Source organism: Ambystoma mexicanum, chromosome 10 (genome assembly GCF_040938575.1).
Source record: "Ambystoma mexicanum isolate Mex_15411 chromosome 10, UKY_AmexF1_1, whole genome shotgun sequence".
Lineage (NCBI taxonomy): Eukaryota > Metazoa > Chordata > Amphibia > Caudata > Ambystomatidae > Ambystoma > Ambystoma mexicanum.
The window spans coordinates 999424472-999451507 of NC_090932.1; the positions used below are offsets into that span (position 1 = coordinate 999424472).

At 54.2% G+C, this 27036-nt stretch overlaps 1 protein-coding gene across 1 annotated transcript in view; it reads right to left on the bottom strand.

The window, feature by feature from the left end:
• The window catches only part of POLR2H (RNA polymerase II, I and III subunit H), a 77360-nt gene extending 65745 nt beyond the window's left edge, over nucleotides 1–11615 (bottom strand). Inside the window, exons 1-2 of the mRNA XM_069618780.1 lie at nucleotides 11353–11615; nucleotides 10759–10842 (exon numbers count right to left, since the gene is read on the bottom strand). Coding sequence (XP_069474881.1) covers nucleotides 10759–10842; nucleotides 11353–11425 — 157 coding nt within the window. The 5' untranslated portion in view covers nucleotides 11426–11615. The remainder of the gene's footprint in view (nucleotides 1–10758; nucleotides 10843–11352) is intronic.
• Nucleotides 11616–27036: the final 15421 nt, after the last annotated feature.

Below are 27036 nucleotides of genomic sequence, written 5' to 3' on the forward strand. Positions count from 1 at the left end.
AGTATTTAAAGTGTGGTTTTTAATTTAATAGAAGTGTTGTGTTAATAACAAATGGTTTAAAAATAAATGTACTTATATTTTTTACCTGAAACCTTGAGTCAGCGTTTGCTTGAGTCACAGTAATTGTGGTCCCTTTGTGTAATCTCTGCTACTGCTCATATACTCTTGAGATAAGCCTGGCTGCTCCGCCACTGCTACCACTCTGACATAGTAGTACAGGCATGTACCAAAGGTAAAACTTGTATTTCCACCTATAGTCTTAATTGTGTGTAGTGGTCCCTAAGGGCACTGCACGGGATTCTGCCTAACAGTGCCACACTTAGATGGAATCCTCAACCTAGCCTGCGTCGCGTCTAGATAGAATTGTGAATTTTAGCATGTGCCACATCTGGATAGAAATGTGAATGTTGGCATGTGCCACACTTATATGGAATTCTTGAGTTTAGCCTGTGTCGCATCTGGATAGAAATGCGATTCAATGATTGACATATGATTCACCTGCCAAGCCTGGACCACGCGTACAATCATGAATCAATAACCAACTTACTAACAATCTTACACATCTGCATACACCTCTCAAACTCTAAACAAACACAACCACAACTCTATAGCACAACAAACCGCACAAACTTCACTACACTGCAACAACAAAACAAAACACACAGACTCGCACAACAGTACACGATGGCTACCGAACGGAAAGCACCCCAAGCTCAGCCAGCGGACCCACCGGGCTGAGGCTGCCAATAGCACATCACTGCTTTCTTGCACTTCTCCAGCTTATTCCCACTAACTCACCCCCCCTTTCCTTTTTCAGAGCCGCCAGAGCGCCAGGGGACCACTCCGGTGGTGATAGTGCACGGTACAAATATCCTTTAACATTAACAATGGTCAGGGGACCCCTGCCATCCGAGACCCTGAGACCAGCATTACTGTAGTTGAGGATGTTGCTAAGGCACCCAAATACCTAACTAAGCTTGCGGTAGGCACTGTCCAAATGCTTCCAGAGTTACTAGCTCTCATCTAGTGCAATGCCATGACTGTCAATATACCTGCAAGTGTGCAGAGTGAAGTACCTGGGAGAGTCCTGTTGGGGAATGACTTAAACATTCTTGGAGTTGTATCAAGCACCCCCAGGCCTCCCAGCAAAAGGAAAAAGGAGCAGACTAGGAAGGCCAGAGAGAGTACCTTAAAAGGCGCTCAAGAGGAGATTATAGAGGAAACTATAACTCCCAGTCAACAGGATTTACTGATTGCAATTTCAAAGAAGAAAGAGTAAAGGGGGAAACCTAAAACATCCAGGAAGAAACCAGCCAGCACTCCTCTGCTACCAACAAGGGCATCCCTGAGAGACTGTCCAAAGTCACACCTACGACTCCTCCACCAGATGAGGCCGAGTGTGTGGAACAACCTTGTGTGGTTGAATCAGCTGCTGATGAATCAGAGCTGGAAGAAGACCTTACTCCTGTTGGAGATATGGATCCTGCAGACCATCCTGAGCTACAGTCTTCTGGCAGAATATGAACCCTGTAGGGCAGACTTCAGCAGAGGTCAAAGAGAGTGTCTTCACCAACAGGCAGCGTCCCAGCTGGATGGGAAAGAGCCAGGGAAGCATAGGTTGTACTGGGAAGATAGCCTCTTCTACAGTGAACCAACTGAGTCTATCCCAGGGGAATACAGAACACTTGTAGTACCTCTAGAAAGCAGACTCTAGTTCCTACAGTTTGCCCATGAGATACCTTTGGCTGGTCACTTGAGTTTCAAGAAGACCAATGAAAGGCTCTCTTTGTATTCCTACTGGCCTAACTTGTGGTCTGATGTAGATAAATTCTGTAGGAGCGGTCACACTTGCCAAACCTCTGGTAAGTGTGGAGCCAAGAATGTGGAACCCTTGGTGCCTCTCCCAGTGGGAGGAGTCCCTTTTGAGAGGGTAGGAACCGACATTGCTGGTCCCTTAGACCCTCCAACATCTTCAGGAAACAGGTTTATCCTGTTTGTAGTGGACCATGCTACTAGGTATCCTGAAGCCATACCTATGTGAACTGTTACAGCTCAGGCTATGGCTAAGGCCCTACTTGTTATTTTTACCAGGGTAGGTTTTCCTAAGGAAGTGGTCTATGACAGGGGATCTAATGTTATGCCCCACTACATGCAGGCCATGTGGAAGAACTGTGGAGTATCTTACAAGTTCTCAACTGCCTTCCATCCCCAGACAAATGGATTGGTAGAGAGGTTCAACCGTACAATGAAGAGCATGACAGGTGCTTTAGAGGAACCCCTTAGGAGAAATTGGGACCTTCTACTGCCATGCCTTCTATTTACTTATAGAGAAGTCCCTCAGGAGGGAGTTGGATTTAGTCCCTTTGAGCTTCTCGATGGCCATCCAGTTAGAGGCCCCTTGGCTCTAATTAAGGAGGGGTTGGAGAGGGCTCCTTCCCCCCAACCCAGTGAGAGTCACTGACTATGTGATAGGTCTCCGGAGGAGAATGTCACACGTGATGGCAGAAGCATCAGATAACTTAAAAGTAGGTCAGGCTCTGGTCAAACATTCGCATGACCAGAAGTTCTAGTTTTGGTTCCTACAAGGCAAAGGGCCTTACAGGACAAATGGATAGGACCCTTCAAGGTTGTGGGAAAACATTGAGAGGTCAACTATCTGGTAGACTTAGGCATTCCTAAGGAGGCTCCCAGAGTCTTTTACACCAACCGTCTAAAAGCTTATGTCTCAATACTAGAAGTGGGAGCTTTGCTTCTAGCTTCAGCCCAAGAGGAGGAGGAGCGTGAACCGTTTCCTGACCTACTCAGAGGCCAGCCTTTAGATGAGAAAATAGAAGGAGTCAATCTCTCTTCTAATCTGACAACTGAACAACAGGAGGAGTGCAAGTTTCTGTTAAATCAGTTTGCCTCCCTGTTTTCACTATCACCAGGCTTGACCCCTTGGGGCCAGCATGATATTCTCACTGGTGACTGTTGTAGGGGAGGACTGGTCCAAAAGACCTCCCCCCTTGCCTACATCTCCACCCCAGGTGAGGGCCATGGTTCATCAGGCGTCCCCTCCTTACCACCAGGGCCCAGGTGGTGGAGGGTTCACCTGCTGAAGACATTGCCCGCATGTATTGATTGCCCACATGTATTGAATTTGGTTAGGCCCAGAAACCATTTTTGTTTGACAAAGATGGTGTGAGCTCAGCGCACTGTAGCGCGGCCCCCACCCTTGGAGAGTTTCAATTATCCCTGCTGCCGCAGCACCCTGGCAGATCCGCTGTGAGCCTGTTCCCATGAACAAGAAGGACATGAGCTAGCATAAGATACTAACACTGTAACATTTCACCTTGCGCAGGGTATCACTGCTCCCAGCATGACCCGGTCAGCGAGGCCTGGGTGATGGGGAGAACTGTAGAATGGTCATCCGATGAAAAGCAGAAAAATACCCAAATACAAATACCAAGAACCACTTATAATACGCATATTCTCCCCACAAAACCATTACTACTAAAGAAATCTGTAAGAATGTGTAATTATTGTAAAACGTATGTTTACATGACACCAGCAATGAAGGACGCACACCCCTGCAGGCGTGGGCGAGTGATAAAAAGCATGCCGGGGGATTATTCTTTATATGTATTATTGAAAAACGTACACCCCGTGGTCCCACGCCATAACTGAACCATCGCTGCTAGACTATCAGGGAGGACAATTGTGGTTATACATAAGGCTCGTGTGAAAGATGTGTACGAATGCGCCAGTCATGTGTTTATGTCTAAACCCTTATATGTCATTACCGCCACGCACGGTGGCGGGTCTACCTCACTTAATACAAATGTATATGCATATTACTAAACGCTGTAATTGTTAAAACATAATGCACTAATAAGGTGCTCAGACAGGCTAGATTCAAGAAGACTTGTAGTTAAGTTTAAATGTATGTTTTCAGGTGATCCAAACAAGCCTTATAAAAATGTTCAAATGTTTATGCTGTTCTCACTTAAAGTCGGCAACACACGAGAAAAATACCTTTGTGAATATGTGCAAGGCCATCCCCCCTCCCACCCTGCGAAGTCTGCCATACCAGAGAGCTGAGGCCTGCGCCGCGCTGCTCCACCTCCCCCAACTAGGCTGGAGCCGCTTCAAAGATTTGTAGTCCCCTCTGCAGCACCCAAGGCCACGGCCTGCCACCTGCATTATTTACAACCCAGCAGTAAACCTCCGCTTGAATACACAGATCCAAAGGAGCCCCCTCGTAAACCCCACAACCCACTGGATCACCTTAGACTTATGACCCTGTGCAATGGAGACACCCAATACTGAGGCAACATACAGCGGCCCATTCATAATGACTTCTAACGAGACAGAAAGACATGTACCGCCCGTCCCATGCACAGAGACTTAGCCCCACGACCTATGGTACCGGTCACACAGGACACTGGTAACCATGCACTGACGAATTACCATCAAACCCCTCACAAGGTGCATTCCTCCTGTGTTGCATTAACCTGTAGAATAACCTATTGATAGATTTACTAAAAGCGATAACATTGCAATGACTGAATGACTGCGGTGTGCATGGCATAGGGCAAATAAGTCAGGAAAAGACATTCATCTCTGACACTGGCCACAATGGCACAACAACACCGCCCGGATGAACTCGGCTGCCATGCCAGGCCCAGCCCAACCCACGAGGCTGACCAGTGACGTCCTCCAGCCAAGGCCAACCGCATCGCAGCAGCACCTATAGCTAGTCATCGCCACCCAATCCCATTGAACTTGTGCCCCTTATAGTATGTAGGTTCTGATGACGTGTTTTGTAAATATATACGCCTGTCTTTGCTATTGTCAGACAGAGCGCTCTCGGAGTTTGCAGAGTTCTTTGCATGCCCTATTTTGATTGATAAACTCCCATTTACGCTCACCCGCACTCTGTCCTGGCCTTATTCCCATTCTGGGAGAGTCCTTCATTGTCTCTCATTGCGGGGAGGATCGTGCTGGTTGGGGGCGCTTGCCTTCACTGTTTACCTGTTAAAAGCAGAGGTTACAGGATGTCAGACCATGTAAGAACCCACATAAAGGAGGAGGTCAACAAGATGCTTGATATCGGGGTAATAGAGCCATCTGCAAGTCCATGAGCTAGTCCAGTTGTACAAGTGCCAAAGGCAGGATCCAAGGAGTTGAGATTCTGTGTGGACTATAGAGCTCTAAATGCAGTCACAAAGACTGATGCCCACCCCTTTACAAGGACAGATGAACTGGTGGACAAACTTGGTTCAGCCAAGTACCTCAGTACATTTGATCTCACTTCAGGCTATTGGCAAATAGCACTTACAGACCATGCCAAGGAGAAAACTGCATTCTCAACCCGAGCAGGCCTCTACCAGTTTAGGGTAATGCATTTTGGACTATAAAAATGCACCTGCTACATTCCAAAGGATGGTTAGTCAAGTTCTGAATGGGATGGAGGACTTCTGCATGGCATACTTGGATGACATTGCAGTGTTCAGCCCAACTTGGAAAGAACATGTTGACCACTTAGGATATGTTTTGCAGGCTCTTGAGCAGGCCCATCTGCCCGCAAAGGCAAGTAAGTGTCAAATTGGTCAGAGCAAAGTGGTCTACCTTGAACATGAGGTAGGAGGAGGTGAAATCAGGCCATTGCTTAGCAAAGTACAAGCTGTACAAAACTGTGCCACCCCTACTACTCAAGCCCAGGTGAGAGCCTCCCTAGACCTCACTGGTTACTATAGGAACTTCATAGAGAACTATTGGACCATAGCGTCTCCCTTGAATGTAGTCTCACCCAAATTTCCTAAAAAGGTCAGGTGGGATGAGGAGTGCACTCAAGCATTTGAAGGCCTAAAGAAAGCCCTTTGTCAAGCTCCAGTCCTAAGAGCTGACTATAACCAAACAGTCATTGTTCAGACAGATGCTTTAAATACAGGTATAGGTGCAGTTCTGAGTCAGCTGGATGAGAAAGGTAGGCAGGACCCCATTTGCATCATCAGCAGGAACCTGAGACAATGTGGGCAACTATTGAAAGAGAGTGTTTTGCTATTGTGTGGTCACTGAAGAAGTTTAGACCATACTTGTATGGATCTACTTTTGTGATTCAGACTGACCACCAACCCTTGAGATGGTTGATGCAAATGAAAGGGGAAAACCCTAAACTACTGAGATGGTCAATCAGTCTGCAAGGGTTTGATTTTACCATTGAACACAGGTCTGGGTGTCACCACCAAAATGCTGATGGTCTCTCCAGGATGTTTAACCGACTGGAGTAAGGCGATTCATCCAGGAGTGGATTCAATCCTCCTGTCCCTTAGTCTATGGGGGTGGGGGCGAGTGTTGGGGAGAATTCTCAAGAATGTGCTAATTTCCCTTACCTTTTGAGACCCCCAGCAACTTTGCTGGATTTCTAGGATTTTATTTTTTACCTGGGAAGAAGGTGAGCCTTTTTTTCCCCACTCTTCCATGTATTTTGATGCAAGTTTTACTTTTGTGTTCTTTGGAGTTTTAAAACAACTCCATAGGCATCATCTTTTGCCGTGTGTCACAGAGCACCCTCAGTGCAGTGGCACAGTGGTGTCTTTCAGACTCCCCAACGTTTAAATACCTTCTCTGGGACTGACTACTGTCTCCAAGAGCATGTAAAGTTAAATTTACTTTACTAGTCGTTTTAAATTTATAGACCCAGCACACACTATCTTCCTATAGAGTGCTGGAGGGGTTGCCTAGCTTCCCATGAGTCTAAACAGTCATGTAACAGTCAAATGTTATCCTTTCCCACTTGAAATGGCTGGTGGCAGTGGTTTTAAACAAACTACCATGATTTTTCCCGACCGCGAACACCGGTAGCTTAAAAAAAAATTTTTTTTAAAAAGAAAGCGGCTCAGCCATGTTTCCCAATATGGCGCCCAAGACCTATCTGTAAAAACAGACTCCGGTCAACTTTTTTCGCCATTTCTTTTTGGAAAGGTCCTTCTTGTGTTTGTCTCTGCGCGACAAACCAGGTTTGGTCCCTTTGTTTGTTGGCCTTTGGCGGGCTTCAGTGCTGAAGCCCTCCTCTGGCGCCTGAGTGTCTGGGGTGGACAGGATGTGAAGGAGGTGTCCGAAACTCCCTTTGCTTAGTCTCCTAGGAGACCTGAATGCACTCTGGCGTGATTGGCCGGCTGGCTTTCCGGCAAGGACAGCCACGCTGCTGCGTGAGTGACAGCCAGGCTTGAATGAATGGGGGAAAACTGTTTAAAAGCAGGTCTCTGGGACTTGGAAAGCAGATTCGATCACTGGAACGAAAGAACAGAAGACGAGCTGAAGGAAGACGACTGCTGCAACTCCTGGTCCACCGGTGAAGCCCTGCTGCAGGTCCAAATTTCCTGAAACTCCATCAACAGAGATGCCCTTCAATGTTAACTTCTTCCCTTAAGTTTGGTGGGAACAACCAACTCATAAGCCACATGGACACCATCCCCAACCTGGTCGAATTTTCTTCAGAGTGCTGTTGAAAACCGGATAGCCAGGGGGAAGGAAACCAGTTTGTGGACTTTAAGGCACTCACACCTTAAACCGACGTTTTGCCAAGCTTGTGGCCTCTTCCCTGGGCAGTGCAGGAACCTCCCGACATCGTCGTCCTTGTCCCCACGACTGAAGCTCAGGAACAGCGAGATCTGCAGGAACAACTGCCTCAGCTACAGCTTTTCTTACAAGATACTGTGCAAGTGCGGTGCAGAACTCTGTTCGGCTGCGGTAAAAGTTTGTGAAAATTTCCCGACTTTGAAGGCTTGTCCTTCCCTAAACCAACATCTATTTGTCTGACCAAATTCTTCTAAGATCCATGGCAAAGACTTAACGAAACTCTAATGACTAACATGTATGATGTACTATCATGTATGATGTATGATATTCCCTATAGCTTAACACAGGATCCTGCCTCACTGTAACCCAAGGCACAACATGTACCTGTACCTAAGTTCCCTTACAAGTAACAGCGTCACAATGCCCCTGGGCTGCCTGCGCACTATATAAATGTAATAAATAATTAACCGTTTACTACCAGAACTGTGCTATCCTATACAAGACTGTGACCATTGACTTTGGCCCAGGCCTATTGAACTGAAACCCTTTGTCCTGCCAAATTGTGCTGTTGATTCTTATAACCTTGTCTTTTTAGCCCTTTTTAAAGCAACTGAAGTGTCATTTTGCTCCCACTTCAGGGGAGCTGAACTTGTTCAGAAACTGTTTGGTTGTGTATTGTAGTATATGTGATATTGAGTTGCTCTTACTAGTGGCATGTTTCCCAAATGACTGTGTAAATAATGTATATTCTTTTACCAAAAACCTTGAGTGTTTGTTTGAATCACTGTATTTGCTGGTTCTTTGTGTAACTGAGATAAGTCTGGCTGCTCAGCCACTGCTACCACATTACTGTGTAGTACGGGCTTGTACCAAAGGTGAAATTGTACTGACACTTGTAGTCTTAATTGTGTGTAGTGTTCCCAAAGGGTGCTGCATGTGATTCTGCCTAACAGTACCATGTCGCATCATCCTCGCTGTCTTTTTCAACCTCTCAATACTATTTGCTCTCCTCGAACCCCAGACCTCTCTGAATCATTTCTGGACTTTGCAAATTCACAGATAAGGTCTTGGCCCTTCACTCTTCCTTTCCTCCTCCTTCACCAATTTTTCCCCCATCTTCTGATCTTTCTTCCTTTTTCTCCATCACTCCATTAACTGACTAAGAGGTCGAAATGACCGAATCCAATTTACCTACCCCACGAAAAGACCTAAAATGCATACCACCAAAAGTTCAAACCTTATGTGGTATATATGTTTTGGTGGGGTACGTTAAAAAAAAAAAAGAAAAAAATAAAAAAAAAATAAAAGGCTTGCGGGGTATCCCCCGCAACACCCCGCTCACCATAATATACAGTATAGTGAGCGGGAGTTGCAGGGGACACCCCTGCAGCTGTCTGAATAAAGAAGAAAAAAAAAGACCCTGCGGCGCCAGTACCTGATTACAGAAGTGAAAGGAAACAGGCATCTCAGGGTCCAGCGAGATGGAAGGCAAGGTAAGTGTTGGGGTGAGGTGTGTTGAGGGTGGGGGTGTGGGTTTGGGCACATCGGGAATGTTCAGGGGAGAAATTACCGAAGATTATCACACAGATTCGACTAAGACACTGCAAGTTTCCCCCACATTCATGTGCCCATCCCAATGCCTCCCTCTCTTTTTCCTTCCATCTATCCCCATCTTTTGTTATGGACATCTCTCTTGTTACAGCCTCCTTTCCATCCTCATTTAAAATGTTACTATCACCCACATGCTTAAAAACCTAATCTTAATCCAACCATCCTGGCAAATTTACGACCTATTTCTCTTCTTCCTTTTCTCTATGAACTTGTGGGAGTGTGTGGTCTACTTACAGGTATTTTCCACTCATATTCACTTCTGCTTTCTCTCGAATCTGGTTTCTGTCCTGCTCACTCTACTGAAACCGTTCTTCTTTATGTCACCAATTCTCTTCTCTCTGCATGTCAATCTTCTATGCTTATTCTTTGGGACCTGTCCGCAACTTTCAATACCGTAAATCATTCTCTCCTCCTGTCATCACCCTCTTCCCTTGGGTTTTCAGGCTTAGTTCTCAAATGGTTTAATTCTTATCTGTTGGACCGCTCTTACTCAGTCTCCTGGTCTGGTTCTACTCCCCCCTGCCCCTTACAGCACGGACAGTCTCAAAGCTCAGTTCTTGGTCTCCTCCTTTTTCCCCTCTATACTAACCAGCTACGCCACTTCTACGATGATGAAACTAAAGTCTTCTCTTTCACATATTTTCAGACTTTCCACTCTACGGTTTCTGTCTGTCTCTTTGATATCCAATCTTGAATTACCTCTGATTTCCTGCCTCTCAACCATATTAGGTCCTCTTCCCCGCCACTAACACTTGACCACCCCGTCTCCCCCCCACCGCTTCCCTCCTACCCCTCTTGCTTGCTAAAACTATGTTTTCACATACTGAATACTGCTCAGGTCTGTCACTTCCAACTTTATAAACTATATCACGCTTGCCACTTTTTACCTTTCTCTGCTAGTATACTTATCGTTTCACTCATTTTTTCCCATATTGAATATTGTTCTTCTCTGTTAGTTGGCCTTCCTAGCTTAAGTGCTTCCATGGTCTTGCTCCTCCAAACCTTTCCTCTCTTATCTCAATGTATACCCCATCACAATTCCTCCCTTCTAGGTTCTACTCCCTGTGCTGCATCTCAATTCCGCTCTATCACTTCTTGCACCTAAACTTTGAAACTCTCTCGCTCTCACCATTCACTTACTCATTTGCTGCACCTTTTGCACAACCCTCCTCAAAGCCCATCTTCTCTCTACCCTCTCAAATTTTTTATTTTCTCTTCTTGTTTTGCACTTATAAACTGTTCATCAAATATTGTTTGTATGGTTATAACTAAGCTATACAGCACTTTGGCGAAAGAGCTTTATAAGTTCAAATCAATACAAACATTAACCCTGCATTCACAATCAAAACAAAAACATTGCATACAATAACATTTTGAATGGGGGAGGAACATGCATTTAGAAAAGTACAAAGCAACCAGTGGGGCGGTGCACCAAATTTATCCGTACCGCATAATGCTGATGGCTAGCAATTGGACAGATAAGTAAACTGGTAGACTGGAAGATAATTTGTCCGTATTACTATGCGTTTACGTAGAGAAGCTGGAACTACAACTAAGCAATATTTAAACCACATGCCAACTCACCAAGGTCCACCGGATAGATCTGTATATTCACATCAAGAATCAGGTCCATCTTAAAGGACTCACTCTCACAGTGTAGCCGAGAAACTTGGGGCAAAAGGAAGAAGTAACTCATTAGGACTATTCACTGGAAGACAGATATGGGATGCAAATATACGAAAACAGACAAGTGATCTGTGTGCAACGATGTCTCTGGAAGTGGGAAGTATGAAGTAAACTCTGAGAAAGGTACGCATGTAATTATATTTCAGAGGAGGTGTGATGCAAAGTCTTTATTGGTGGGCATAACAAAACGCTCTATTTGGATAAGGGAACAACGCAAGCTTTCTCTGGGGCAGGGCATGATCGAGCCAGGCTGTCTCCTGGATGGGATATAATACATGCTCCGTAATGATAATTGCTGGCATTTTAGGGGATGTGAAGTGCGAGGCAAGGCAACATTGACGTATATGAGACAGGCTGTGAGTGGTGGGCGATGTAAAAAAAAAAAACTCTGTGAAGTGATGTACGAGCATTTAATGAGTTAAGCTACGCTGAGTGGAACAAACTCTACAAAGGGGCAGGCTGCTAAGGGTTGTCAGGATCACTTTTCCCCACCTCGGTCAAACTTCCTCCCTTCCGGATCGATGTCTTTTACATCAAAGATATCTTCAAACAGGATCCCAGCCATCACTCAGGCCAATCGTGTGTACACAACGTGTAGTCCTATATCAGCGTGATAGAACTAGTCGGGGACTGGCTAGTTCCCATTAGAGAAACGGACTGAGCAACGAGGCCTCGTCACGTGCTTTACACGTTACGTTCTGCGCAACATACAACCTACAGCATCCACAGAATTCCTCAAGATAAGCGACGTCACGTTACGTTCCAAACCAGCGGACGGCTTGAATGAGATTTGACGCATGCGCAAAGCAGCATTCATACCGGATCTAGATAACCAACATTAGTACCCTGCAAACATTCAAGGTGGATTTGCGGTGACCGGATTGTCTGTGGTCACGTCACGTGCAGAAGTCTTTCCATTGGATTAACTCTGTCTATATCACTGTGTGCAGTACATTAAGTGGTATGAAAGGGCGCGCCGTCTTATAATTAAAACATATTTCGGTACTGCATGGCCCTAAGAATTATGCATTCTGAGATTTCTAGTCTGGGATTGCCTCATTATTGTTGGGGGCTGTCCCGGTCCACCGGGCAGCCCCATATTCGTGTCGGGTTGCACCCGACACGACACACTTCAGTGCGGCGATCACGCCGCATACGCAGGGGTGGGGGTTCCGCCCACCCCGCTCCAGATCACCGGAGCGCCTCACACAGCCGGCTGGCCACCGGCTTACCGCGGCCCCGGCTCTGGGGGCACCCAGGCCGGGGTCGCCTCCTGGCCCGACTCACAGGGCCAGGGATACACAAGGGGACGGCGTTGCCCGGCAGGGGCACCGTCCGGACGGCGTTGCCCGGCAGGGGCACCGTCCTGGCGCTGGGCCCCTTCCTTGGGCCCAGCACACGTGGTGGGGCGCCGCCATGGCGCCAACCCAAATAACACACACACACGACGGAGTCTGGATGGTCTCGACTCCCGAGCCGGAAGCGGCTCGGACCTTTTATTAAGATGGTCACATGGGTAACCATGTGACCATGACACCATACACTCGACGACACCATGGCCCCTTGCAGGGGTGCCATGCAACACTCCTCCTTTTTCATAACAACACAACAAAAACCCCAAAATCCCCATCTAGCCACAACTACTACTATTTGAGCCACTCTACTACTTTGCACACCCTTTATTAACCTGGGTGAGTGGCTCTCATATCACTAAACGGCACCAGTGAGGGCTACTGGCACCACATAAAGCACTCGGAGCCTACAGGTGCGCACCACACGACATTGCCCACTAACTGGACCATTTTAAGCAAGTCCATGTCTGCCAGCTCACAGTCTTCCGGGGAATGTCACTCCTGATGTCCACCTTCAGTATGGAGTCGCCGGAAACCAGCTCGCACCCTCACCAGGGTTCATTTAGGACAGTCACAACACCGTCACACAACACCGGCAAAGCCGCACCTGGGTAGGCCCAGGGGCCACATCGGCCAAGTCCACAGTCTTCGGAGGAGGCCCCCTCCACACGCCTCCTTTCCTCTCCTTCATGCCTGCCGTTGGGGGACGACCGGTAGCCCCCCTTGGTTGTTGCAGCTGTAGCCGCCACCACTCATCTTTTCCTTGCTCCTCGGAGTGGGCGCACACACACACACACTCGCGGGCCTTCCCCCTTCAGATGGGAATGGGGACAGCGGAGGGGCAGCTGACTTCCCCACTGCGGCGGATGCCACTCCATTGCCAGTAGGGGCAGGGCGGGCAGCTCCTCTGCCCGCTCCTCAGAGCGAGCACTCCCCTATTTATTCTCATCGCGGGCCCAGCTGATGATGGGCCCGCCTCTTTTTTTTTCCTTTCTTTCGGCGGCGATGTTTGCCGCGGCCTGCGGGGGGGGGGGCAGGCAGCTCTCCGCCCGCTCCTCGGGGCGGGCACTCTGTTGTGCTTGCGAGCCCAGCTGGTGCTGGGCCCGCCTCCTTTGTTCCTTTTGCAGGCCCTGTTGGATTCGGGCCTGCAACACACATTTTTTTTTCATTATTTTCCCCGCGGGCCCAGCTGATCATGGGCCCGCCTTCCGTTGGGGGCCGCGTCAGCTGTTGGGCGGCCCCCACCCCAACACCATGCCACGGCCGATGCCGCTCCTCTGTCGGGGCCGCCTCAGCTGTTCCGCGGCCCCTCGTTTCCCTCTGCGGGCCCCGTTGGAGTTGGGCCCGCCTCTTTATTTCGGCAATGCTCGCCGTTTCCCCTCGTCGCGGGTGGGGGAGGGGCAGCGCCTCCTCACCGCGGCCGATGCCGCGGGCCTTCTTCATCTCCCTCAGGGGACGGGACGGCAGCACGCCATCTTCCTTTTCCGCGGGCCCAGCTGGTGATGGGCCCGCCACGCCATTTCTCCGGTGCGGGCTCCGTTGGAAATGGGCCCGCACCAAAACCTCCTGGGGGCACGCGGGGCCCCCACCTTCGTCGCCATTGTTGGGGGCTGTCCCGGTCCACCGGGCAGCCCCATATTCGTGTCGGGTTGCACCCGACACGACACACTTCAGTGCGGCGATCACGCCGCATACGCAGGGGTGGGGGTTCCGCCCACCCCGCTCCAGATCACCGGAGCGCCTCACACAGCCGGCTGGCCACCGGCTTACCGCGGCCCCGGCTCTGGGGGCACCCAGGCCGGGGTCGCCTCCTGGCCCGACTCACAGGGCCAGGGATACACAAGGGGACGGCGTTGCCCGGCAGGGGCACCGTCCGGACGGCGTTGCCCGGCAGGGGCACCGTCCTGGCGCTGGGCCCCTTCCTTGGGCCCAGCACACGTGGTGGGGCGCCGCCATGGCGCCAACCCAAATAACACACACACACCACGGAGTCTGGATGGTCTCGACTCCCGAGCCGGAAGCGGCTCGGACCTTTTATTAAGATGGTCACATGGGTAACCATGTGACCATGACACCATACACTCGACGACACCATGGCCCCTTGCAGGGGTGCCATGCAACAATTATTAACCCAGGACTAGAAATCTAAGAATGTAAAATTAAAACACTGATTGGACTACCACGTACTTGCCGATATTCCATACATGCCAACATTCAGTATTTCCAAAGGGAAATCTGGAGAAGCATATTTTCCCATAGGAATGCATTTGGGCTACAGTTATTTTAGTCGGGAGACCGAAAAATAGCAATATTTTTCATCTCAAAATCGGGAGTCTCCTACCTAAATCGGGACGGTTGACATGTATGACATTCTGTGACCAAAAGCTGTAGTATTCTTGAAGTTTCAAAAACAGTAATTTGTATAATGATGACAATAAAAGGAAATTTCATCACATGACCTCATACCTGATGCATACATGCATAGCTCTCAACCATTTGTGTCGAAAAGGAGGGTGAAATCACCCGATTTTCAGGGTAATTCATAGAATTTCACAGAAAAGTGTCGCAAGCGGCTGGCGCAGAGTGTCCGCGTGCGATTGTCTGCGCCAGGCACGTGCGCTAAAACCGATTTCCGTGCACAGCGTATTCATGGATTTTAGGCTCCCAAACCAGCCGTGGCGCAGAGAATCGCAGCGACCCTGCAGCAGCGCCAGTAACGCCCCGAAGAACGCCCTCGCGCAAGGAAAAGCCATCAAAATCGCTAAATCATCGCAAAGGGCTGCGCTAACCCTGGACCAGTTCACCGGGCTGGCAAACAGCAAACGCCAAGCGGGGAACGTGTATTTCAGGGGTGCGCGGGAAGTTCCACACGCGATTGGCCCAGTGCGAGCAAGGTATGTGAATTTCAGGGGTGCGCGGGAAGTTCCACACGCGATTACAGCAGGGTACGTGTATTTCAGGGCTTCGCGTGAAGTTTCTCACGCGATCGGGCCTGGGGGAGCGTGCTACGTGTATTACAGGGGTTCGCGTGAACTTACTCACGGGATCGGGCCTGGGGGAGCGGGCTACGTGTATTTCAGGGGTTCGCGTGAATTTTTTGCACGCGATCGGGCCTGGGGGAGCGGGCTATGTGTATTACAGGGGTTCGCGTGAACTTCCTCACGCGATCGGGCCTGGGGGAGCGGGCTATGTGTATTACAGGGGTTTGCGTAAACTTCCTCACGCGATCGGGCCTGGGGGAGCGGGCTACGTGTATTTCAGGGGTTCGCGTGAACTTTCTCACGCGATCGGGCCTGGGGGAGCGGGCTGCGTGTATTTCAGGGGTTCGCGTGAACTTACTCACGCGATCGGGCCTGGGGGAGCGGGCTACGTGTATTACAGGGGTTCGTGTGAAGTTGCACGCGCGATTGTCCCAGTGCGAGCAGGGTACGTGTATTACAGGGGTGCGCGGGAAGTTCCACACGCGATAGTCCCAGTGCGAGCAGGGTACGTGTATTTCAGGGGTGCGCGGGAAGTTCCACACGCGATAGTCCCAGTGCGAGCAGGGTACGTGTATTTCAGGGGTGCGCGGGAAGTTCCACACGCGATACCAGCAGGGAATGTGTATTTCAGGGGTTCTGGGGAGTACTACACGTGAATTGGCCGTGTGGGTCCTCCCAGGTGTACGCTCCACAACCTCCACGGCCCCTGCAGGCAGCCCACACCACGGGGGACTACCCTGCACCCCTGCACATGTCCCGCAGGCAGCCCATTCACCATGGGCATGCCCCCCAGCCAACCCACATGTCACCTTGCACTACTGATCAACAATGCATGTCTCCCACCACCCCCACCCCCAGCAGTGCAGGGGCAGCCTCCACCAGGCCCCCACTCATGTCCCCCTGCACCCCCACCCCCCTGCCACCATGGGCAGCCCCCACCAGGCCCCCACTCATGTCTCCCACCACCCCCACCCCCCGGCAGTGCAGGGTCACCCTCCACCAGGCCCCCACTCATGTCCCCCTGCACCCCCACCCCCCAGCATCCAGGGTCACCCTCCACCAGGCCCCCACTCATGTCCCCCTGCACCCCCACCCCCCGGCAGTGCAGGGTCACCCTCCACCAGGCCCCCACTCATGTCTCCCACCACTCCCACCCCCCGGCAGTGCAGGGTCACCCTCCACCAGGCCCCCACTCATGTCTCCCACCACCCCCACCCCCCTGCCACCATGGGCAGCACCCACCAGGCCCCCACTCATGTCTCCCACCACCCCCACCCCCCGGCAGTGCAGGGTCACCCTCCACCAGGCCCCCACTCATGTCCCCCTGCACCCCCACCCCCCTGCCACCATGGGCAGCCCCCACCAGGCCCCCACTCATGTCTCCCACCACCCCCACCCCCCGGAAGTGCAGGGTCACCCTCCACCAGGCCCCCACTCATGTCCCCCACCACCCCCACCCCCCGGCAGTGCAGGGTCACCCTCCACCAGGCCCCCACTCATGTCTCCCACCACCCCCGCCCCCCGGCAGTGCAGGGTCACCCTCCACCAGGCCTCCACTCATGTCCCCCTGCACCCCCACCCCCCAGCATCCATGGTCACCCTCCACCAGGCCCCCACTCATGTCTCCCACCACCCCCACACCCCGGCAGTGCAGGGTCACCCTCCACCAGGCCCCCACTCATGTCCCCCACCACCCCCACCCCCCGGCAGTGCAGGGTCACACTCCACCAGGCCCCCACTCATGTCTCCCACCACCCCCACCCCCCGGCAGTGCAGGGTCACCCTCCACCAGGCCCCCACTCATGTCTCCCACCACCCCCACCCCCCTGCCACCATGGGCAGCACCCACCAGGCCCCCACTCATGTCTCCCACCACCCCACCCCCCGGCAGTGCAGGGTCACCCTCCACCAGGCCCCCACTCATGTCCCCCTGCACCCCCACCCCCCAGCATCCAGGGTCACCCACCACCAGGCCCCCACTCATGTCCCCCTGCACCCCATCCCCCAGCATCCAGGGTCACCCTCCACCAGGCCCCCACTCATGTCCCCCACCACCCCCACCCCCCGGCAGTGCAGGGTCACCCTCCACCAGGCCCCCACTCATGTCTCCCACCACCCCCACCCCCCGGCAGTGCAGGGTCACCCTCCACCAGGCCCCCACTCATGTCCCCCTGCACCCCCACCCCCCAGCATCCAGGGTCACCCTCCACCAGGCCCCCACTCATGTCTCCCACCACCCCCACCCCCCGGCAGTGCAGGGTCACCCTCCACCAGGCCCCCACTCATGTCTCCCACCACCCCCACCCCCCTGCCACCATGGGCAGCACCCACCGGGCCCCCACTCATGTCTCCCACCACCCCCACCCCCCGGCAGTGCAGGGTCACCCTCCACCAGGCCCCCACTCATGTCCCCCTGCACCCCCACCCCCCTGCCACCATGGGCAGCCCCCACCAGGCCCCCACTCATGTCTCCCACCACCCCCACCCCCCGGCAGTGCAGGGTCACCCTCCACCAGGCCCCCACTCATGTCTCCCACCACCCCCACCCCCCGGCAGTGCAGGGTCACCCTCCACCAGGCCCCCACTCATGTCCCCCACCACCCCCACCCCCGGCAGTGCAGGGTGACCCTCCACCAGGCCCCCACTCATGTCTCCCACCACCCCCACCCCCCGGCAGTGCAGGGTCACCCTCCACCAGGCCCCCACTCATGTCCCCCACCACCCCCACCCCCCGGCAGTGCAGGGTCACCCTCCACCAGGCCCCCACTCATGTCTCCCACCACCCCCACCCCCCGGCAGTGCAGGGTCACCCTCCACCAGGCCCCCACTCATGTCCCCCTGCACCCCCACCCCCCTGCCACCATGGGCAGCCCCCACCAGGCCCCCACTCATGTCTCCCACCACCCCCACCCCCCGGCAGTGCAGGGTCACCCTCCACCAGGCCCCCACTCATGTCCCCCTGCACCCCCACCCCCCAGCATCCAGGGTCACCCTCCACCAGGCCCCCACTCATGTCTCCCACCACCCCCACCCCCCGGCAGTGCAGGGTCACCCTCCACCAGGCCCCCACTCATGTCCCCCGCCACCCCCACCCCCCGGCAGTGCAGGGTCACCCTCCACCAGGCCCCCACTCATGTCTCCCACCACCCCCACCCCCCTGCCACCATGGGCAGCCCCCACCAGGCCCCCACTCATGTCTCCCACCACCCCCACCCCCCTGCCACCATGGGCAGCCCCAACCAGGCCCCCACTCATGTCTCCCACCACCCCCACCCCCCGGCAGTGCAGGGTCACCCTCCACCAGGCCCCCACTCATGTCTCCCACCACCCCCACCCCCCTGCCACCATGGCCAGCACCCACCAGGCCCCCACTCATGTCTCTCACCACCCCCACCCCCCTGCCACCATGGGCAGCCCCAACCAGGCCCCCACTCATGTCTCCCACCACCCCCACCCCCCGGCAGTGCAGGGTCACCCTCCACCAGGCCCCCACTCATGTCTCCCACCACCCCCACCCCCCTGCCACCATGGCCAGCACCCACCAGGCCCCCACTCATGTCTCTCACCACCCCCACCCCCCTGCCACCATGGGCAGCCCCCATCAGGCCCCCACTCATGTCTCCCACCACCCCCACCCCCCTGCCACCATGGGCAGCCCCAACCAGGCCCCCACTCATGTCTCCCACCCCCCCCCACCCCCCTGCCACCATGGGCAGCCCCCACCAGGCCCCCACTCATGTCTCCCACCACCCCCACCCCCCAGCAGTGCAGGGGCAGCCTCCACCAGGCCCCCACCCATGTCTCCCACCACCCCCACCCCCCAGCACTGTGGGGCACCTGCCAGCAGGCCCCCACCCATGTCCAACCCATGTCTCCCACCACCCCCACCCCCCAGCAGTGCAGGGGCAGCCTCCACCAGGCCCCCACCCATGTCTCCCACCACCCCCACCCCCCAGCCACCAGGGGCACCCTCCACCAGGCCCCCACCCATGTCTCCCACCACCCCCACCCCCCAGCAGTGCAGGGGCAGCCTCCACCAGGCCCCCACTCATGTCTCCCACCACCCCCACCCCCCGGCAGTGCAGGGTCACCCTCCACCAGGCCCCCACTCATGTCCTCCACCACCACCACCCCCCGGCAGTGCAGGGTCACCCTCCACCAGGCCCCCACTCATGTCTCCCACCACCCCCACCCCCCGGCAGTGCAGGGTCACCCTCCACCAGGCCCCCACTCATGTCCCCCTGCACCCCCACCCCCCAGCATCCAGGGTCACCCTCCACCAGGCCGCCACTCATGTCTCCCACCACCCCCACCCCCCGGCAGTGCAGGGTCACCCTCCACCAGGCCCCCACTCATGTCCCCCTGCACCCCCACCCCCCAGCATCCAGGGTCACCCTCCACCAGGCCCCCACTCATGTCCCCCACCACCCCCACCCCCCGGCAGTGCAGGGTCACCCTCCACCAGGCCCCCACTCATGTCTCCCACCACCCCCACCCCCCTGCCACCATGTGCAGCCCCCACCAGGTCCTCACAATCCCCAATCATGTGCATAATGGTCAGCCTCCACAGCCAAAAAGCCCTACCAAGTAACCCATTCACCCACATGGAAATGGAAATCACATGTTACACCCCCAATGTTCATGAAGCTAATGAACCCATGTCCGTCACACACATTTTTTGCAATTGAATGGGAAAACACACAACATGACATGCATGAAACCAATGAGATGAAACCACACAGTGAACTATGGCAACAAAAATGTATTGAAAAAAATAAAGAATGCTAAAGAAAGAAAACTAACTACAATGTAAATGTGAAAAAATAAGCTGCATGTCCGCATAAAAACACAAAACTGGAAATCCAAATCCGAAAAAATTGTGTCCAAAGTGAAATGTAAAAAACTCTCCATGCAACAAAGAACTATGTACAAAAATAACAAGGGTCCATGATCCCAACTGAACTAAGGAAACCTCCTAAAAAACCTACCTAAATATCAACTATATACAAAAAGTGGAGCAGTGTCCGTCGACTTCAAATCATAATAAGAACGAAAGGAAACCTAAAACTAAAGAACTATATATAAAGGCGGCGGGCAAATCCAGCGGCTCACTCTGTGGTGTCCCGGGCCAGGGCATCATCGAACTCCTGTTCGATGTCCCGGAGGCAGTCCAGTTCCATGGCCCCGAGGGTCCGCAGGGACGACGCTGTGTCCTCCTCCAACCCCCTGCGGATTGCCTCGAGGCACTCGGCCCGCCTCAGGGCCCTCCGCATGGAGTTCTCCGCCCTAACCATTGTGAGCCGCGCCTCTTCCGCCCACCGCCGCTCCGCACCTATGGCGTGGCCCAACCGCTGCCACACGGAAGACACTCTCTGTCCTGGGTCCCCCTGCCCTCCGGCCGATGCCTGCCCCTCCGATGTCGAAAGCCCTGAGCCTTCATGGCTCCCACCATGTTGCTGCTGCTGCTGCTCTGCCTCTGCCCGTGCACTGCCTCCTGCTGCCTGCACATCCTCCGCCGGCTGGGGTGCACTTGTTGATGTGGCCACCCCTGCTGGACCTCCGACTCCCGACTGTGGCAGGGATGCCTCCTCCACCAGCCTGGCCGCACCGTCAGAGGCAGCTCCACAGGGCACCCAGGTGACTGATGGGTGGGAAGATGGCACAGAGGACGACTGGCGCGTAGGGGGTCCAGTTGAGGAGGGGGTCGGAGCAAGCCCCATCAGACAGCGGAATCCGGCCTGGGTGACCTGTCCCAGCAGGCTGACGTGGTCAATGAGCCATTCGAGATGACGTGCAGTCTCTCCATGAAAAGACTGCAGGTCACCTCGCATGGCCCGTTGACGCAACGCCACACCAGCCAGGACAGGCTCAACCCGGACCTGGATGGCCACGTCCGCAGGCAGAGGAAGGCCAGTTGACATCAGCTCATCCCCTGCCTGAAAACCGGTCTGGACGTAGGCATCCCTGCTGGTGCAAGATGATGCAGGGACAGGATCGGGGACAGGATTGCACACAGGCACCTCCGCGGCCGCCTGTGCTGCCTCCTGTCCCTGGTCCTGCACTGCACCACTAGCACCAGTGGGATCCCCACCTCCAGACCCTGTCTCTGGTGCTTGCGCGGCCCCCTCCTCCACCAAACCCCCCACCAACCTGGATGACTCCGTGCCGTCTTCCGCTGTTGGGCCCTGTGGGGTCCCAGCTGCCCCTTCTGCTGCCGAGGAGTCCAACTGCAACCTCCGCCTCTTGGACCTCCCCCCGGCAGCTGCGGCCTGGGACGCGGCACCGGACTCCTCACTCCCCGACGAGATGACAACACGGGAGGGGAGCCGGGCCTTGTGTCTCCGGCTGGCGGTCGGATCCCCGCCGCTGTGCTCCACAGCACCTTCTCCGCCCTCTTCATCAGTTGACGCTGCAGACAGGGAGAAACAAAACACAGGCATCAGGGCACTGTACAATGGACACATACACGCATGACAGTTGCACATGAGTGGCATTGGCAAACCTCAGACATGTCATCACAATCCCCAACACACATGTCATTGCAACTGGCACACATGAGCCATACCACAGCCATATCGCAACTGCCACCACCATCCCTACACATACAACAGCATGAGCAGCCAAAGGGGAGCCAGACATCACATGCAACACAGGAAGTACACCACACATGTACACACACCACCACACTTGCATGCATGTCTACACCTCTGCCAAGTGTCGCACTGTTCAGACGGGCATCCATGTCACATCTGCCAATCAGGCTTCCACATACCGCTGTCACATGCATCCATGTTGCATCACTGTTGCACCCTTGTCAAATACACACACATGCACATGTACACAGTGCTCATACATGCAGTCGAAAACAACATACATGCCTGACATCACGGACATGTCTACTTACATACACATTCATCCAAACATGTGTGCACGCACAACTGCATTTGCCATGCAAGCCCACACACACAAGCACCATCCATGTCTCACACATTACAGCCCTCGCATGTGTCAGCCCCACGGCCCTGTACACCCCCACCCATACTCCACCCCATACAAACAGATGTGCAACCGGCACAATGGCGAATGATCACCACACGCCCTGCTCACAACCAGGATGCATGTACACTCACCGCTCGACTCCAGACGGGTCTGCTTCTCTAGGACCTGGACGTGGAGCGCTGGAGATATGCGTTCCAGGACCCCCATCTGTTCATCCGACAAGTGGCCCCGGCTCCCCTTGGCATCCGCTGCCTTCAAGAGGCGCCGGGCCTTGTTCAGGGTCCTGGACCTGAAGTCCTCCCAGCGCTTCCTGACATGTTGTAAGTCCCGGACTGCCACCCCCTCCGCGTTGATGGCAGTCACGATGTCAGTCCAGATCCGAGTCCGTCCTTCCTTGTCGGCGCGGGAACTTCCAAAGAGGGCATCATACTGCCCCAGGACTTGCTCCACCAGGACACCAACTTCGGTGGCACTGAAGCTGGTGCCCCTCTGCCTCTCTGGCCGGGGGTTGTCAGTGGTCACAGATGGTGTTTGCCCCGACATGACAACCCCAGAGGCAGGAGTGGGTGGGCAACTGGGTCCTGGGGCTGGGCTGTGGAGCGATGGAATTCCAGTCGGGAGTCTTCGGTTCCAGCAGGGGTGGTCACAGCAACAGCACCCCTGGCTGATGTGAAGGCAGCATATGGCAGTGCACGTGGGCACCAGGCAGTCAGGCAGCAGCAGATGGCAGGTGGGAGCGTGCTCGGGGCTCTGGGGGGCAGTAGTTCGGCCTTCTGGGCAGGAGCGTGGTCTTCCGTGTGCTTACGCATGGCCAGCTTGGTACGAAGTGATTTGGCACGTGAAAATCCTGCACGTCAGCGTGAAAACCGAGGAAAGGCCCTTAGCGCGTAAGCGCGTCAGCACGCATACGCGATTCTATTGGACCAAAGGCCCTCAGCGCGTAAGCGCGTCTGTGACGTGACCCGCACAGGTGTTTCCCACACAGCACGTGATGACAGAGCACACGTGGAAAGACTGCACGTCAGAGTCTCATCGCGTGTGATTGGTGGAAATGGCCGTACACGCAGAAGTGACAAAGCGTGTAATTGGTGGAAATGGCCGTACACGCATAAGTCACAAAGCGTGTAATTGGTGGAAATGGCCCTAGCGCGTACACGCCGCGTAAGTGACGTTGGACGTGTGGGCCTGTATAAAAGGTACGCGTAGAACACCATTTCCTTGTACGTGCTTTTCGCGGAGAGCGAGTGGGTGAATTCTGTACTTCTTGTCGGTTCACACGCGATTTACTTCACAGCGTTTCAAGTTCGTATTCCCTGTTACCTCTGACAGATTTTTCTCTTTTTTCTCTTTTACTGGTTTACCTGGGCCTGTTCCCTCAAACAGTGTTCCCTTCTACTGTTGTCCTGTCTCCTCAGACAGCGTACAAATCTTCTTTTGGCGGGGGTGTTGCCAACCAAACGCGCTCCTTTTTCACGCTCTTTTACCTGGCAGACGGTGAGTCACGCACGTATCTAACATCTGTGCTTGCCCCGTGTGTAGCCTACCCCTTCAGAGGTCATTCTAGGCTGCGTGTGACACGCATACGTTCATTCTTGTATTACTGGGTGCCACAGCGTAGTGCAGGTTTTTCTTTCTGCACACGTGGTCTAGGAGGGGTTGCGTGCACGTCATCTCCCTTTTTTGGGGCTCCTGTGCGTAGCGTGACCCGTCATCTTTCTCCAGGGGTTACAATCAGCCTTGCAAGAGCACTAGGGTACAATTACCATCTGGTACCCAACCCCTTTGACCCCCAATTGCCCAGGACAATATTTGACAGCCACTCCCATACGCACATCAACATCAGTGCCATGGTTGGGAGGCGAGGATTCCGTAAGGGTGGCAAAGGTGGAAGAGCCACAAGTGGTGGCCGTGGTGGATCCGGTAGGGGACGTGGTCGTTACTTGCAGGGTGAGCCTGTCCCCCCATGTGTGGAGGACCAGTCAAGGGCACCCATAATCCCCCCCCTCCCGTTGAGGCTGATGTGGCTGACACCATCCATGCTCAGCCCTTGTTGGACCAGCCCATTGTGGCACCAGACCTGGCTGACTCCATGGCTGACTTCCAGGTCAGCAGGCCTATGACACGTGCACTGGTGCACGTTGATGTCACCATGCCACGTGCATCTGGGGCAGCAAGGTCATCTGCTGCACCAAGTAGGCAGGGCGGAGAGGCTGCAGGGGCAGCTGCGGCTCCATCCACCCCAGCCCTCACACACCCAGCCCGGACAGTGTCGGTCCTAGTCCATGCTGCTGATATTCCCCCTGACACCATCACACTAGAGCCAATGCCTGCACCAACTCCCATGCTGAGTGTGCAATCCCACACTCCTGATACAGAGTCCACCAGGGCTCCTGCCCCTAGTGTCCAGAGCGGCGCAGGACACTCAGGATCACCACCACCTTCCAAGCGGAAGAGGAAGAGTGCTCGTCCGGCACAGGCTGATGCCCCAGACATGGCTACACAGTCCGGCCCGTCCAGGAAGCCCAGCTTCACGGATGACGAACTGAATGCACTTGTCGAGTATGTGTCCGCACATGACAACGAGATGGTCATTGTTGCAGGATCCAAGACCACACCTGCACAACGCCAGGCACACTGGCAGACCGTTGCGGACATCGTAAGTGCCCTTGGAATCGTGAGGCGCACAGCCAATGATTGCTATAAGCGCTGGAATGACCTAAAGCGCAGGGCAAAGAGTAAGCTGGCCTCAAGTCATGCCGCAACTCTAGTGACTGGAGGTGGGTCTCCAGTAGTAGACATGGAACTCACTCCACATGAGTCAGTCGCTGGGACCTACGTCACGGAGGAACAGATCCAAGGCGTGGGAGATCTCCCTGATTACGAGGCATTGTCCGCTGAGTGCACGTGCATGTGTGTGTCATCCATGTGCATGGTGTGTGTGAGGGCTTCTGTTTGTGTGCCAGGTGAGAGTGTGTGCGCCTGAGTCGTATGGGTCATCCATGTGCTTCATGCAATACATCCTGCGCAGCTGCATTTGGCCATAGCTGTATCCCTTCTGCCAACAGTAGACATGTAGTCCAACTGCACGCCAGTTGCCCTTGAAGTGTCACCTTGCCACAACATTGTTACAAAATTTAGCACTGTTCATTTAGTCAGATATTTACCATTCCACCACTTTTACTAGGCATGTCGCAGTCCTCTAGTCACATGTCTGACATGGCTATGGTAAAGTTGAGTGACTTTGTTACCTGGATATCATTTGTTCAAACATGTCCCTGTGCAATTGCACCATTTCGGACTGGCAGCTCCAGGTGAAGAATCTGACCTGTTAGAATTAGAAAAGCTATTACATGCGGGAACTGGACAGTATGCATAGGTGCTGCCCTCCTCTCTATCTTCACTCAATAGCAATGGTACATGCCATCTGTGTGATGGCATGTGTGTTTCACCTGCCAATCACAGGCCAATGTGTGATGCCACTGCCAGGCAGCATGCAGAAAATGTGTTCATCTTCAATCTTGGTGTCATCAGTGTATGCCATTTGCCTGCCCTTCATACGCAGTGAGGCTGCATGCATGGGAGGGTTTTAGTCATGTGGGACATGTGTCAAACAAGTACTGTTTCTCTTGCTTCTCAGCCCTCATTGTGTGCCATGGTGCTAATGCCTGTTTCCATTTCTTTGTTTTTATGTCTTTGCAGGGGAAGACGCACCTGATACTGCTGGGGTTGTGGAGATGGTGCTGACCCAGGAGGGGCCCGAGGGCCGACCAACCACCAGTGAGGGACGTGGTGTGGTGGTGGGTGAGAACCCACAAGTGCTGCAGGTCCTGCTCTCAAGGGGTTTCTCTGGCTGCACCTCCCCCGAGCTGTACTCATGTGTTGATTCGGATGAGACCTACGTGCCGTCGCAGGTGAGTGTTCCAGGGAGGGATTCTGTTCTGTCTCACCCACCTGCACCAGGGTCAGAACCCTCAATGGGGATGTCAGTGTTGGCAGCTACGCCTTTGGTGGTTACGGATGCAGGGTCACACTCCGCGACATCTGATCCTGTTCCTGGGCCAGCAGATCAGAGGGGGAATGCAGTCCTGCAGCCTCAGGCAGTGTCGGCACAGCAAGGCGCAGTTCGCCTTGCCCCAGACAGGTGTGGTGCCCGCCAACGTGGTGGCCGTACGGCACCTGGCAATACTGCATGGGAGCAATCCATTTATGGTATGGCAACCCAACAGGCAGCATCATCCGAGATGATGGCTCAGGCCATGGATAGGGTGGCCACTTCCATTGTCCCCCCTGAAAAGGCTGATGGAGCGACTAGAGCAGGCAACCGACATCATCTGCCAGTCACACAGGGAGGACATGTTGGGGTCCAACAGGGACAGGCGGGCGGCACTGGCGACTCTGCAGGAGGCCATCTCCATTGAGTCCCAGGGCCACAGGGAAGCCCTGAGGCAGGAGCTCCTTCACCTCAGGACGACTCTTGTTGAGCTTGAGGCTTCTACACACCAAAGGACAGAACAGCAGCTAGAGCGTCTCACCCGTACGCTCTCAGCTGAGATGCAGGCAACGAGGGCGGAGGTCCGGGCATCCCGTGAGTTGTTGCATGGGGACCTCCGCACACTCATCCTCCAGAACCAGACCTACCACACCCGCATGCTTGCAGCCATGGAGGAGCAGACTAGGGCCTTGCGTGGGCTGCCTCCCATAGTGCAACCACCTCCGGATGCAGCTGCACAGGGTGATAATAGCGACAGCAGTGATACTCCCACAATAGGGTAGCCGTGTGGGCCATGAGCCCATGGAGGTGTTTTATTTTCCCAGGATCCACGCAGGTGGGTTCGGGTGTGCAT